Source organism: Solea senegalensis, linkage group LG10 (genome assembly GCF_019176455.1).
Source record: "Solea senegalensis isolate Sse05_10M linkage group LG10, IFAPA_SoseM_1, whole genome shotgun sequence".
NCBI lineage: Eukaryota > Metazoa > Chordata > Actinopteri > Pleuronectiformes > Soleidae > Solea > Solea senegalensis.
In genome coordinates this window covers 16,282,044-16,295,299 of record NC_058030.1, presented here as the reverse complement: position 1 = coordinate 16,295,299, position 13,256 = coordinate 16,282,044, and the positions used below count along the sequence as shown (strand labels likewise).

The 13,256-nt window shown below is 40.2% G+C and overlaps 1 protein-coding gene across 5 annotated transcripts in view; it reads left to right on the top strand.

Annotated features, from left to right (window-relative positions):
• Positions 1-11,265, top strand: part of abcc8 (ATP-binding cassette, sub-family C (CFTR/MRP), member 8) — a 54,922-nt gene extending 43,657 nt beyond the window's left edge. For 4 of the 5 annotated variants that reach the window (XM_044036137.1, XM_044036135.1, XM_044036136.1 and 1 more), the window contains 12 exons: positions 1,624-1,851; positions 2,173-2,265; positions 2,911-3,013; positions 3,381-3,494; positions 4,841-4,961; positions 5,686-5,816; positions 5,946-6,024; positions 6,860-6,968; positions 8,090-8,193; positions 8,920-9,053; positions 9,652-9,714; positions 10,972-11,265. In XM_044036137.1, the coding sequence (XP_043892072.1) occupies positions 1,624-1,851; positions 2,173-2,265; positions 2,911-3,013; positions 3,381-3,494; positions 4,841-4,961; positions 5,686-5,816; positions 5,946-6,024; positions 6,860-6,968; positions 8,090-8,193; positions 8,920-9,053; positions 9,652-9,714; positions 10,972-11,109 (1,417 nt within the window). In that variant the 3' untranslated portion in view covers positions 11,110-11,265. The remainder of the gene's footprint in view (positions 1-1,623; positions 1,852-2,172; positions 2,266-2,910; positions 3,014-3,380; positions 3,495-4,840; positions 4,962-5,685; positions 5,817-5,945; positions 6,025-6,859; positions 6,969-8,089; positions 8,194-8,919; positions 9,054-9,651; positions 9,715-10,971) is intronic. The other variant, XM_044036134.1, reaches the window with a different exon arrangement.
• Positions 11,266-13,256: the final 1,991 nt, after the last annotated feature.

The following is a 13,256-nucleotide window of genomic DNA, read 5'->3' as shown; positions in this document are numbered from 1 at the left end:
TGTTTGTGCTAAAACCGATCAGTTAAACCGTTAAAAGCGTCTGTTTTCGCCCCATTACTCAGGACACCATCTGCTTTCCTAACACAAAACCCAGGAGACGCCGCTTAGGCAAAGACTCCCCTGTGCACACGGCACTCTTTCATGTGCTGCATATACACTCACATACACAGCTGAATAAACATATGAATATATATATATATATATATATATGTATATATGCATATGCAGTGTGTGTTTCAGATTTAAGAACTGATGTTTGTACCAGCACAGACTGACTGCACAGTAGCAGAGCAGATTAATCCCTCTCCTCATGCAGGGTGTCAGGAAATCAAATCATTCAAATCTAATAATAATTTGAATAACAGGTCATTAAGCTTAATTGTTTACAAAAACAAAACACTGTGCTGTGTGCTCCCTTATTCCCAGAACCAGCTTTCTCTCTAACTGCTTCATGCTGAGCCAGAGTCAGTCACAGTGGACACTCCTGCATCTACTGTATATATAGTCTCAAACCCAGCTGAATAAACATATATGTTTCAGATGAAAGAATTTAAACTGTTTAAACCAGTTGACTGCACAACATGTCAGAGTAGAATTAATTAAGATTCAATATTAGTCTCCCATTGTGGGAAAACACTGAAACATAGATGCAAATGATTTGTCATCTACAGCCATTTCAAGAATATAACTTGGTGAAATAATCATAAACAAATGTATTATAAATGATGTCATTATTCCTGTCAGATGCATTTACCTTAAAATGCTTATGCGTGATGATTCTTCCTGGTGAAACATTAGAGATAATTTATCTGTAGATTCAAGTAATAATTCAAACATGTTTGGTCATAGTAATAGTATCACTATGGGAGATCCAAAGATTTGAATTTACAGTCTGTAGATTGCTTCTAAAACACTTCTTTATCTAATTTGTTAAAAATCTTCTCTCTGTCCCGATAAGCATCAATAAACACATTTATTTGCAGTAAACATGACCAATTATTTGACCGGCTGACCTGTGCAGTTAACCCTCAGGCTTCATTATGGACATTTTTGTCCATTTGGGCAAATTGTTCCTCTTGATCCGGCCATAATTTTGGTTGTGCTATTGCATATGGCACAATGTTTTGTTAAAAAAAAAACTAAAAAAACTCTCTCGACAAATTTTGGAATTCAAATCATAATTTTTCTAATAGAGCAATAGAATACGGAAAAAAATAACCATACAATGAAGTCATTTCCAAAAACTTACAAAAACCTTTCAGATTCATTTTTTTTCTGCATAAATCTCTTAAGCAACTTCAGCCCTGCTCAACAGTTTAAACATTCAATCACTTTGAGGATTTTAACCCTTTCACTGTCAGTTTGAATACCTGACATTGATCACAAGAGAATGTTTAGTGTTTTCTGACTGGTGAGTCGGGTGTTTATGTTGTCAGTATCAGTTTTTGACACCAATGGCAAAGTGTTTTAACAAACCGCATTAAAAAGGTTTACAGACTCTAGCTTTAACTCTTATAAAAACACAAATGAGTACACTTCTCTCATTTTGATAATACTAGTACGTAGAAAACAGAAAAAAACCCAAAACATTGTAACAAAAAACTGCTGTCTTCATCCCTCCAGGCTGTTTGAGACGACTCCACTCGGCAGCATCCTCAACAGGTTTTCCACCGACACAAACACGATCGATCAGCACATCCCGTCCACGCTGGAATGTCTCTCCCGCTCCACGCTGCTGTGCGTGTCCGCCCTCGGCGTCATCTCATACGTGACCCCCGTCTTCCTCTTCGCCCTCCTGCCACTGGCCGTCACCTGCTACTTCATCCAAAAATACTTCCGAGTGGCCTCCAGGTGAGTCTGACCGACTGAAGGACAGATCTGAGAACACCACAGCTGTGTGTCACTGTGAAGAACCAAAGAAGTTTACACACTACAGTTACAAAAATCACACTAATAACAACATTTCAACTATGGCAGAGGTTTATAACCTACAATGTATACATATGTAATATAATTACATATGAAAATCCATTTACTATTGTGCTGTTGAGTTTACAGGAGTTATCCATTATGTGTCTTGTGCGCAACCCAACCTAGAGACAGTCTTGATGTCCTCAACCCGCTCTCTGACCTTATGACCTCTGTCTGCTGTGTCTTCTAACCTCTGGCCAGGGATCTGCAGCAGCTGGAGGACAGCACCCAACTCCCACTACTGTCCCACTTCTCAGAGACAGTGGAAGGTCTCCCCACAATAAGGGCCCTCAGGTAATTCCTAACTAACTGTAGACTAACTAGCTCTCTTCCTGTGGATGTTTAATGTGCCTAGAGACTAGTAGCCTTGTAACTATTGTTACTTCAGATGATTGTATGTCAAACATTTGTGAGTTTGAGTATTCTTTTGAAACCTTGTCTGCAACAAGAGCCTCATTTTATTCCATGTTCTTGACTGGAGTCCATATAAAAGGCTTATTCTAAGGCTGTAAAACAACTATTTTAATTGTAAAGAGATTATACACCTTTACAAACATACTCATGGGTAGGAAATACAGTTTCATGTTACACCCAGGACCTTTATTTTCCTGTAATTGTTGTCGACAAAGAAGCCCCACATTTATCTGCCTTCATAGTTCTCCACAGTGAGAAACATGAGGCTACAGTGAAATGGTAGCTTTTATCTCCAGTGAGGGTGTAATGGATTGACATTACAGTCAGTTATTGATATTCTCAATTATTTATATCTGTAATTTGAAGATTAATCTAATCCTTGACCACGAAACAATAACGTCATGGTCTGTTAATCCCACAATCAGAGTTCTTTTTAATTGGCTCATGTTGGGCCAGAGTGTGTCAGGATGGAGAATGGGAAGTGAATTTGTCTGTGACATGATGAAACAATGCTTTCTGTGGCAGGTACGAGCCCAGGTTCAGACATAGGCTACTGCAGTTCACCGACGCCAACAACATCGCCTCTCTCTTCCTCACGGCAGCCAATCGTTGGCTGGAGGTCCGCATGGTAATGACCCACCTGCTGCTCACATCCTTAAAATCCACATCAGTCTTGTTTGCTGTTTGTCACACAGCAGCTGCTTCACGTTTATGCTGATGTTGCCGGCTAACTGCTCCCTCTGTTGGGACACTGGAAAAGTGAATTTTGCATCCTGAGATAAACATTTATTGTCACATTTCACAGCACAGGAGAGACATGTTGAGATCTTAAAGGATCAACGTGCACAAATGGGAAACATGACACGGCACTTTTTGTGGACTTGTTTTTCATTGCCGTGTGTGTTGACAATAAATGTGTAGATGTCTTTTTTTTTTTTATTTCACTGATGCATTCTCTTCCAGCTGTGACAGTGATGCTGTGTCTCTCTGTGCAGGAGTATATAGGAGCCTGTGTGGTGCTGGTGGCAGCTGTAGCCTCCATCACTAACTCTCTCTATAACCATCTGTCCACTGGTCTGGTCGGTCTGGGACTGACGTACGCACTCATGGTGAGACTGTGTGTCTGCGTTGTGTGTTTTATTGTTGTTACCTCCTTGTTTTAAGCCACATTTGACTGTTGTTGAGCAGCATAAGTCAAACAGTAAAGGGCAGTTTTTGATGGAATTCTTTGTGGATGTCCTCCGTCTCAGGGAGGAAATGATTTAATTATTAGATTAGACTATCTGGATTAAGGATGTTTTTTGGAAATGATTGATCTAGCAATATACATGCATTAAAAGTGTTTGTATATATGGTTTTCCTAACACTACAGTTTTGCCATTCACTCACAATTTCATACAGTACTCTATCACTCATACCCATTTACACACTGCCAGCAAAGCAATCTAATAAGTGTCTTGCCCAAGGACACATCAGCATGTAGACTAGCAGAGCCAGGAATCAAACCCACAACCATCAAGTTGAAAGACAACTTGCTCTACCACTGACCTACCTAAATAAGTGTCAGAAGTGGCACCAGGTGTGGTTTTCTGCTGCCGTAGCCCATCTGCTTAAAGCAGGGGCCCCAAACTCAAAATGACCTGGGGGCCAGTGAACTTCTAGTCTGGTCATAAGTGAAAAAGTCCATCAGTTCGGGAAAAATGAACTGTCTAGTGATTACACTTAAAAATACACTTATATTTTAATAATCCATCATGATGTTGCAATTCGAAATATTTAGGATGCTAAATATTTCCAAATCCAATGTTTGCCAAATCCAAGAAATATTTATGCTTAAAAATACCAGTAAATCAGCGGTTTCTGAAATGCTGTCTCAAATACTCATCTGGACACGAGTATTTTGTGCCATATTCCACATATCATGCCACATTCAAATCACTTAAATCACCGTTGTTCGCCAGTCTGATGCTTGGTTTGAACTTCCCTGTGATTGGCTGATTAGCTATTTGTATTAACAAGCAGTTTAGCAGCCGTTGTACCTTATAAAGTGGCAGGTGAGTGTAGGTCTATGTTATTGTGTAGCTTGGTCAATAATCCACTTCAAGATCCAGATCTGAAGCATGAACAAATGAGAGGTGAAAGTATGCGCTCTCTGAGTTCTCTCTCTTGCAAGATTGCACTAAAAGCATGTATGGACTTCTGGGCCTTTATATAGAAAATAAAAACAGATAATTTGAGATTATTTGTCCTTGTCTTAGATATCTCTATATTATTTGATCATCAAGTTTTTGTAATGTCTCAATACAGAACTGTTTGTCTAAGCTCATCAAATATTGACAATATGGAAGTTTTCACTCTATAGTAAATGCTTGGCTACAACATGAAATCCACAAAATAGTGTCTTCTTTCCTCTCCCTCTCTTCTCTCTCCTCTCTCCTCCCTCTCCGTGTATCAGGTGTCAAACTACATGAACTGGATGGTTCGAAACCTGGCTGACATGGAGGTCCAGCTTGGCTCAGTGAAGAGAATTAACGGCCTACTCAAAACTGAACCGGAGAACTACGAGGGGCTGCTCAGTGAGTGCAGAATAACACCGTCGACCACATTTTAATAGCATTACTCTTCTGCCCTTTTTTTTCCCCCTGAGGTTTTCGTACTCTCAGGATGAAGTTCACATTTAGTCCACGTTCATTTTACTTTACTCACTGTCAATTCAAGAGGGACAGCAAAGATTATTACTGATTAATTATTAAATAACCATCTTTCAGCTATTTTTATATCAATTAATTCCATTATAACTGATGACGTTCTCAATAATTTATCACTACACCATATGTTTCAGTGAAAAATGCTTATTTTAAACTTTTTCTACATTTTCTATGATTCCTTCATTTTCCTATATATATTTTTTCTTTGCTATGTTTGCACACTTTCCTCTTTTCTATTTGTAATATGTTAAAAACTCCTGTAAATCTCAGAGCGTGACAATGTTTTTGTGCGTTTTTATGTTGTTGTTAAGCACAGTGACACTAAACAATCTTGACTCTTGCACATTTCTTTTCAGCAGTTTCAGGAGTTCAGCAAAATATGTCATTGCTGGGTATAAAAGTTCATTTTCTGACAATATACCCACTTACTATCAATATCTCTTTAAGCGTATAGTAGCAGAGAAAATCCCAGCCTCACCATTAGATGTCACTAATTCTTACACGCTGGGCCTTTAAACAAAATCAAATCATCACACTGAGTTGTCGTCCGTCAGTTTTGTAGTTAAAACATTTTCGCTGGTGTTTTTCTCAGCAGTGTCTCAGGTCCCTGACGGCTGGCCCCGACAGGGAGAAATCAAAATCCAGAATCTGAGCGTCCGATACGACACCACACTGAAACCTGTGCTCAAAAATGTTAACGCACACATCAGTCCTGGCCAGAAGGTAACCACACTCAGGGAACCTCTGTGTTTAGAATATGGAAAAAACACAGTGACCAAGAATGGATGCATGAATTGATAAATAGGCTAATGAATTGATTATTGTTGATATTAATGGCTTGTTTGTTTTCAGGTGGGGATCTGTGGAAGGACAGGCAGTGGCAAATCCTCGTTCTCCTTGGCCTTCTTTCGCATGGTGGACATGTTTGAGGGTAAAACATTTCACTCACATTTGAAGCTCAAATTATCATGAAAGAAAACAATATTCAAGGATTATCAGTGCAACACCCTAAAGAAAAAGCTATGTTTGTTTGTCTAGTGTTAGGTATGTATGTGTAATGTCTTAAAGTCTTTTCCATTATACAGTTCTGGCACTACTCAATTTGCTAACGTAACTATGGGAATTCCGACCCATAGGTATGTTTTTGAAATAGGCGCCTCCTAGTGGTAGTATAAATATCAGTAATCTGGTACCTTGGATGTGATGTGTCGTCATCAAGTAGCTTCGATGAGGTTTCCACCTGCAGTTTGCTTAGTAGTAAAAGCATTGTACTTTTGTGTGACGGGTTTAACTCCCATGTTAGACTTTTGCACACGACACCGTGTTATTTTTTTTATGTCATCGTCTGTAACTGACTGCCTAGCTCTGTCTTTTTTAGCCTTAACCCTAACCTCAGTATCACTTGTGCATAGTTGGGTTGAAAAACACAGCTGCGCTCAAACCGTACGTATTCAGGGGTCGACCAAGACGACCCATAGTTACAGTTGGAGGACAGGTTGTAAACAACGCATAACTTACTGATGTATCATAGCAGCAGAGCTCTCTCTCTGTGTGTGTGTGTGTGTGTGTGATCGTGAGGAGGAATGGGAGCAAGTAAACTAGGTCATGTAGAGAAGAGGCAGTGATATGGTAATTAATCTGAAGTCCAAAGGGGGCGATAGAAGTTCTACATGGGAGCTTTAAACGCTGAGACTTTCCTGTGTATTATTACACTCCGACGTGTGGCGACACGTTCATGTATCATATGTTGTTTTCTCCTCTTGCAGGGAGGATTGTGATCGATGACATTGATATCGCCAAGCTGCCGCTGCAGACACTCAGGTCTCGCCTGTCCATCATCCTTCAAGACCCCATCTTGTTCAGCGGCACCATCCGGTACAGGGAACATCACTTCATTGTTTTAGTTTAAGTCTGGTGATATGCGAGGTAGACTGTGTGTGGTAGACTGAGGAGGAAGCACAGCACATTTTCCAGTAACAGGAGCAGTTGGCCCACTGTGACACACTTCAGAGACACTTGTCAGACGCTAAGTGGAGCAGAGGGTTTGTAGATTGGAGGACATTCCTGTAAAAGTCGGTTTATTTTTAGGACGTCAGCTGCAGTGACCATAAAAGCTTTGCTGTGCTGGAGAAGAACGAGTGAGGAGGAAATACAGTATAACGATGCTGTCAATTAAAGACGACAAGCAAGAAAAATGAAATACTGACGGTCCAAATTTGGGGATTAATATAGTGTAGCTATAACTACATTAATTACACTTTATATTATTCAACTGAATAACTGGTCAGAAAATGAATGTGCAACTAAATTTAAGTTACAATAACTGTAAACTGAATATCCACACACACATTGTCTGTGTGTGTGTGTGGATATATGTATTTATGTCTTTGTGAGGTCCAAAAAACATAGAAACCTATTTTTGTGAGAATGTTTTGTCACGGCTTCACAACTTTAAAGGGCTTTTCAGGGTTAAGACTTGGTTTTAGGGTTAGGGTTAGACCAGGGGTGTCAAACTCATTTTAGTTCAGGGGCCACATACAGGAAAATTTGATCTCAAGTGGGCCGGACCAGTAAAATAAGCCAGCCTGACCAGTTTTTTTCCCTTTAATGTACAAAACATATGAACAACCTGACATTTCCTGAGAAAAATAAATGCAATTTCAAGAATATTCTGCTTAATTTACCATTTACACATGTGCATTACAATTTATAAGATCACAGTGGATTTATTTGATTCACAAATTCATCATTGGACTGGGTCTGGCCCGCGGGCTGTATGTTTGACACCCCTGGGTTAGACACTTAGTTGTGATGGTTAAGGTAAAGGTGAGGGGCTTTTTGGTTAGACGCAAACTGCATTTCATTGTCGCTGTACTCTGCACAATGACAATAAAGTTGAATCTAATCTAATCTAATCTAGGGAATGCATTATGTCTATGATGTGACACTGAAATATAAGAAAGTGTGTGTGTGTGTGTGTGTGTGTGTGTGTGTAGGTTTAACCTGGACCCAGAGATGAAGGCCACAGATGAAATGCTGTGGGAAGCTCTGGACATTGCACAGCTGAAGCCTGTTGTGAAGTCACTTCCTGGAGGCCTCGGTGAGCAAATCTGCCTCATTATGTACACCAAGTTATTATGTATGTGTGTGTGTGTGTGTATATAATTTAAGATTTGAGAGGTATTTTGTCATTTTTGTTGAATCTGACTTATTTACTTTATCTGGTGTTTCCTTATTGTTGAGATTTAGGTTGTCACTTCCTTATGCATTGGTTGGGGGCGTGTGACCCATGTATGAAAAGTGCTTTATAAACTAAGTGTGACAGATTGGTAGACAGACGGGTTTTCTGGCTCATCGCATGTGTCAGCTGCTCGAGTATCGCCACACAAAGATGGAGCTGCTGGATCAGAATACAAGAGCATTAATCTTTTAACTCCTCGTCAGAGCTGTATTACTGTGTGTGTGTGTGCGTGTGCGCACGGAGCTGACAAACTCGGACTCGGCATCAGAACAGACAGTGACTTAGAGCTGCGTGCCTTGTCAGCAGACTTCTAAACGGTACATGATGAATAGTTGATGTGCTGATGCATGAGCTCTTCAGTGATTAGTCATAATGAGAGTCTGATGCTGCTCTACTCACCTTTTGTCTGCGTGATCGTTGTCACGGGCCACGCGGTTGGTGTAGTGGTTAGCACGCTTGCCTTTGCAGCAAGAAGACCCGGGTTCGCAACCTGGTCACAACAAGGGCCTTCCTGTATGGACTTTGCATGTTCTTCCTGTGTGTGCATGAGAAGAATGTTTTTAATGTCTTTCTTTCATCTTTCAGACGCCATCGTGACGGAGGGAGGAGAGAACTTCAGTCAGGGACAGAGGCAGCTGTTCTGTCTGGCCAGAGCCTTCGTCAGGAAGAGCAGCATCCTCATCATGGACGAAGCCACGGCATCGATAGACATGGCAACGGTCAGTGTGTGTTTAACAAAGGAGAGGTGATGATGAAGTGGGCTGAAGAAAAATGAGAGTGCAATGGAGACAGAGCTCGTGATTGTTTTTTGTCTGTGGACATGCAGAGAGTTATATTATAGGCCAAGCACTGACCTGCATTTATAAATACATACAAAGTTAACATTATAATAGGAGCATTTATATTCTTGTTTTTCTCAACCAATCATGAAAGGTAATGTAAGCTCAGTGAGGTAGACATAATGATTCGGGTCAGATTTAGATCACAGATTGTGCTTTTAACTGCCACTGGGATACAAGAGTGGAGGAGAAAGTGTGCATGAACTATAAAAAAAAAAAGAGCATGAAATTGAGAGTAAATAGTGAGCACAGCTGAGCCTGAGGGGACACAGTCTCGGTAAATGATTGCTTCTTACTTCAGAGCCTGGTCTGAGCGATCAGTCACAAAGACTGACATTTGTAACTGGTATTACTTCAGCGGCGGCAGTGGCAGCGCTGCCCTTCACTAAACCATTTATGAATAGGACCGAATAAATTGTATTCTGTATTGTAATCTGTTTGTTTTATCCTCCTCTCCCTCTCCCCTCCGGCCCCACAGGAGAGCATCCTGCAGAAAGTGGTGATGACTGCATTTGCTGACCGCACAGTAGTTACTATAGCAGTGAGTATCTCCCCCTGCTCTGCAGGTACTTCCTTCTCCACTGCTGATTCATTTGTTGTAAAGGGCTGGCAGCCTGCAGAGGATACACACACACGTGGGAGTGCAGGACTGTGGTGAAAGTGAAAAATGTCAGAGTGGAAAAGAAGGAAAGAGGAATCCCAGGACGTCAGAGGATAATGTTTTTACTCTAACAATTTACATGGCAGTACAGTAAGATATGCTAATAGGGAAGTAATATTATGGTAATTGCAAATAAGATGGTGCTTCCATATTACAACATCTACATTAAAGTTATTGACGTACTAACACTAAGTGTGACACACTTTCTGGGGATGCCGGTGATGGCCGGAGTGAGAAGTGATTACATTTTGGCTTCGATCTTGACATGGATACAGATTCAAGATTTATTTTAAATATATGTTAGCCCTGCAAAATAGTGCAGTGTACTGACACCATGAGAAAATGAGTGACCTTGGTGGAGGTTTTCACTCTGAGTGCTTTTACTCCAGTTACAGTTATTTGATGATCGCGTACAACCATGAATATCAGATCAGCTAAATGTAAAGGTAACTAGAGGAAGCACTCAGAGTGTGAACCCCTGCCAAGTCCACTCGTTAACATGCTTGTCATGCCTCAGCTCCAGACCTTGATTAGTTTAAACTATACAGTAACATAGACCTATGAGTTATGAGAGTTCATGAGAGTTATGAACATCCCCATTCTCAGATGGTTAAAGGCCTGTTTCACCTGCTGTGTTTGTTTAATTCACATTCATTCATTACAGAATTGGATTCAATTGACCTTTTCTTTGAAACTTTGTTTATTTTTGTAGGATTGACAGAAACAGTGAAGAACAGTGTAGGGCTTATATTTTGTATTATTTGTCATTTAGATGTCAACTTTTTGTCAGTTTTATTCTTTATTTTTTTCAATCCCAACGCCCTCTGTTGTTGTGGGAATGAGACATGTATCTCAGATCGACCGTCTGATGAACAAATAACACATTTATCTCTGGAAATTAGTAAAAAAAAAAAAAAAAATATTTGTTGGGGTGAAGTGGCCCTTTAACAGTTGTTGTTTTTTAAATTCGCACCAATGTCCAGATAATTTTCCTTAGGCCATAACAAATGTCCTCACAATACTTTATTTATTATGTGAGTTGTGTTGCTGCCAAAACACAACCTCGTTTTTGAATATCAGCATAAAATGATTTGAACAGAAGTAACAAGACATTTGGTTTTTTCCCATCCCGCGCAGCATCGCGTCCACACCATCCTGAATGCCGACCTTGTGATTGTGATGAAGCGGGGAATCATCCTGGAGTACGACAAACCCCAGGTCCTGCTGGACACGGAGGACAGCGTCTTCGCCTCCTTTGTGCGCGCAGACAAATAGCACACAAGACAAGAGACAAGAAAGGAGGCGTTAATGGAAGACATTCAAAGTGCAATTGTCCCATGGAATATATTCTTTTTATTTTTTAATGGCATTGTATTATATTTGTACATAAAAATGTTAATTCCTTTTGTTAATAAAACCTAAATTATCTTCCATGGCTGTGTTTCTGTCGACGATGATGACGATGATGATGACTGTACTTGTGTGTATTTGTGTGTACTTGTACTTGTTGTATTTGTTACCTTTTTTGGACATTTTGTGGCATAAACAGTGACCTTGTCTCTAAGGAAGTGGTCATGGTTAGGGATAACACTTTGTTTATTCTTTTCAAACAAATGGTCAAAGCAGTGTCAAGGACACTGTGTGTGTGTTGGAGGGGGGAGATTTAATTACTGCCCCACGATAAACAAATGAGTCATTGGTGCATAGCAGGTTTAAAATGACCAGAGCTAAAGAAAACATGATGTGGTCCAGCATAACCAGGCTAAAAGCCAGACGTTCATGACTTGGCATCTGACATTAGAAACTATACACCAATCAGCCACGGCATCTAAATGATTTATATACACGGCTTATTTTGGAAAAATTTCATTTTGAAACATTCAAGATGAAGTGTGTAAGAATGAGTGATATCTACTGGTGAGACTGCAGAATGTAGCGAACGTAGGACTCGGAGAAGGGTCTGCCTGCAGCCTGTAGAGCTGCCGGCATCACCTTTATAACCCACAACCACCTGTCCCCTAACCCTAAGCTCATAAGGGGCGTGTTGGGAGTGGGAGGCTTGTCATGGGCGCCACAGGCTGCAGCAGGATGTTCTGGACGCTCTGGCTGGTTTGATTGTTCATGCCGCTGTAAAACATGGTGGCACATGATGGCGGCCTCCGAAAAGCAAGGCGTAAACATACTTTAAAGAAGGCTTATTCTAAGGCTATGAAAACCAAACTGTACTTATAATCATTATTTAAAGAGTTTATACACTTTCATGCACAAACACAAACAGCTGCTCTTCTCAAAGGTCAAAGCTCCTAAAGTTAAAAGCACCCTGAGGCTCTTCTACTGCAGTGTCTGTATTTTACTCCATATTGAATCAGAATATATGACCTGCCTGAGGCAATAAGAGCTCCTCTGCTGCTTATCATGTTTAATGGCCTCGCTCCTGAACTGTCACTGAAAAGTAAAGGAAGGGCACCACAGAGCGAAGGGAGAGACAGTCTCCAACAAATGTCTCCGTCTCACATTACCGAGCTACAATGAAGTGGCAGACTCAGCAGCAGGAGCCAAACTGCGCCACATTAGTTCGTCCAAAGGTGAAAAACCTCAGCTCGGGGATCGGTTACCTGCCTGCATCCAATTGACCGGAATTCCGCGCTGGAAGTATAACATGTGTATCTATGTGCAGCAACAGCGAGACCCAGGGACCGTCTGCAAAGTGCGTTGCTGAAAACACAAGCTCGACAAAAAAAATCAATAGGTTCACTGTAGTGTTACAGAAACCACCTCAGACAAAGATATACTTCCCAAGGTCACACTACACCTATTGTTTTGGACACAAAATAATTTTAAACAAATTTACGGAATAGTTTCAAATAATGTTCAATAACTTTGCTACTGTACATTGTACAGTCACCAAAATCACCTCATACAAGGATACCCATCCCATGGTCATACTAGAACCCTTATTTATACAAAAAATGCTTTTAAACAATTTTGGTGAATTTTTTCAAATAATTTACAATAGCTTTTTTACTGTACATTGAACAGTCAACAAAATCATTTTGTCAAATTTTGGATGACATACTAAACAATGACATTTTTGTCAAATTTTGGATGACATACTAAACTGTGACATTTTGGTGACTTATTGTACGACACACTGAACTGTAACTTTTTGTATGACATCCTAAACTATGACATTTCTGTCACATTTTAGACGACATACTATACTATGAATTTTTTTGTCAAATTTTGGAAGACATGCTAAAGTATTTCTTTTTTGTCACACTTTGGACGAAATACAAATCTACGACTTTTTTGTCACATTTTGGACGACATACTAACCTAGGACTTTTTTGTCACATTTTGGACGACATACTAACCTATGACTTTTTTGTCAAATTTGGACGACATACTAACCTACGACTTTT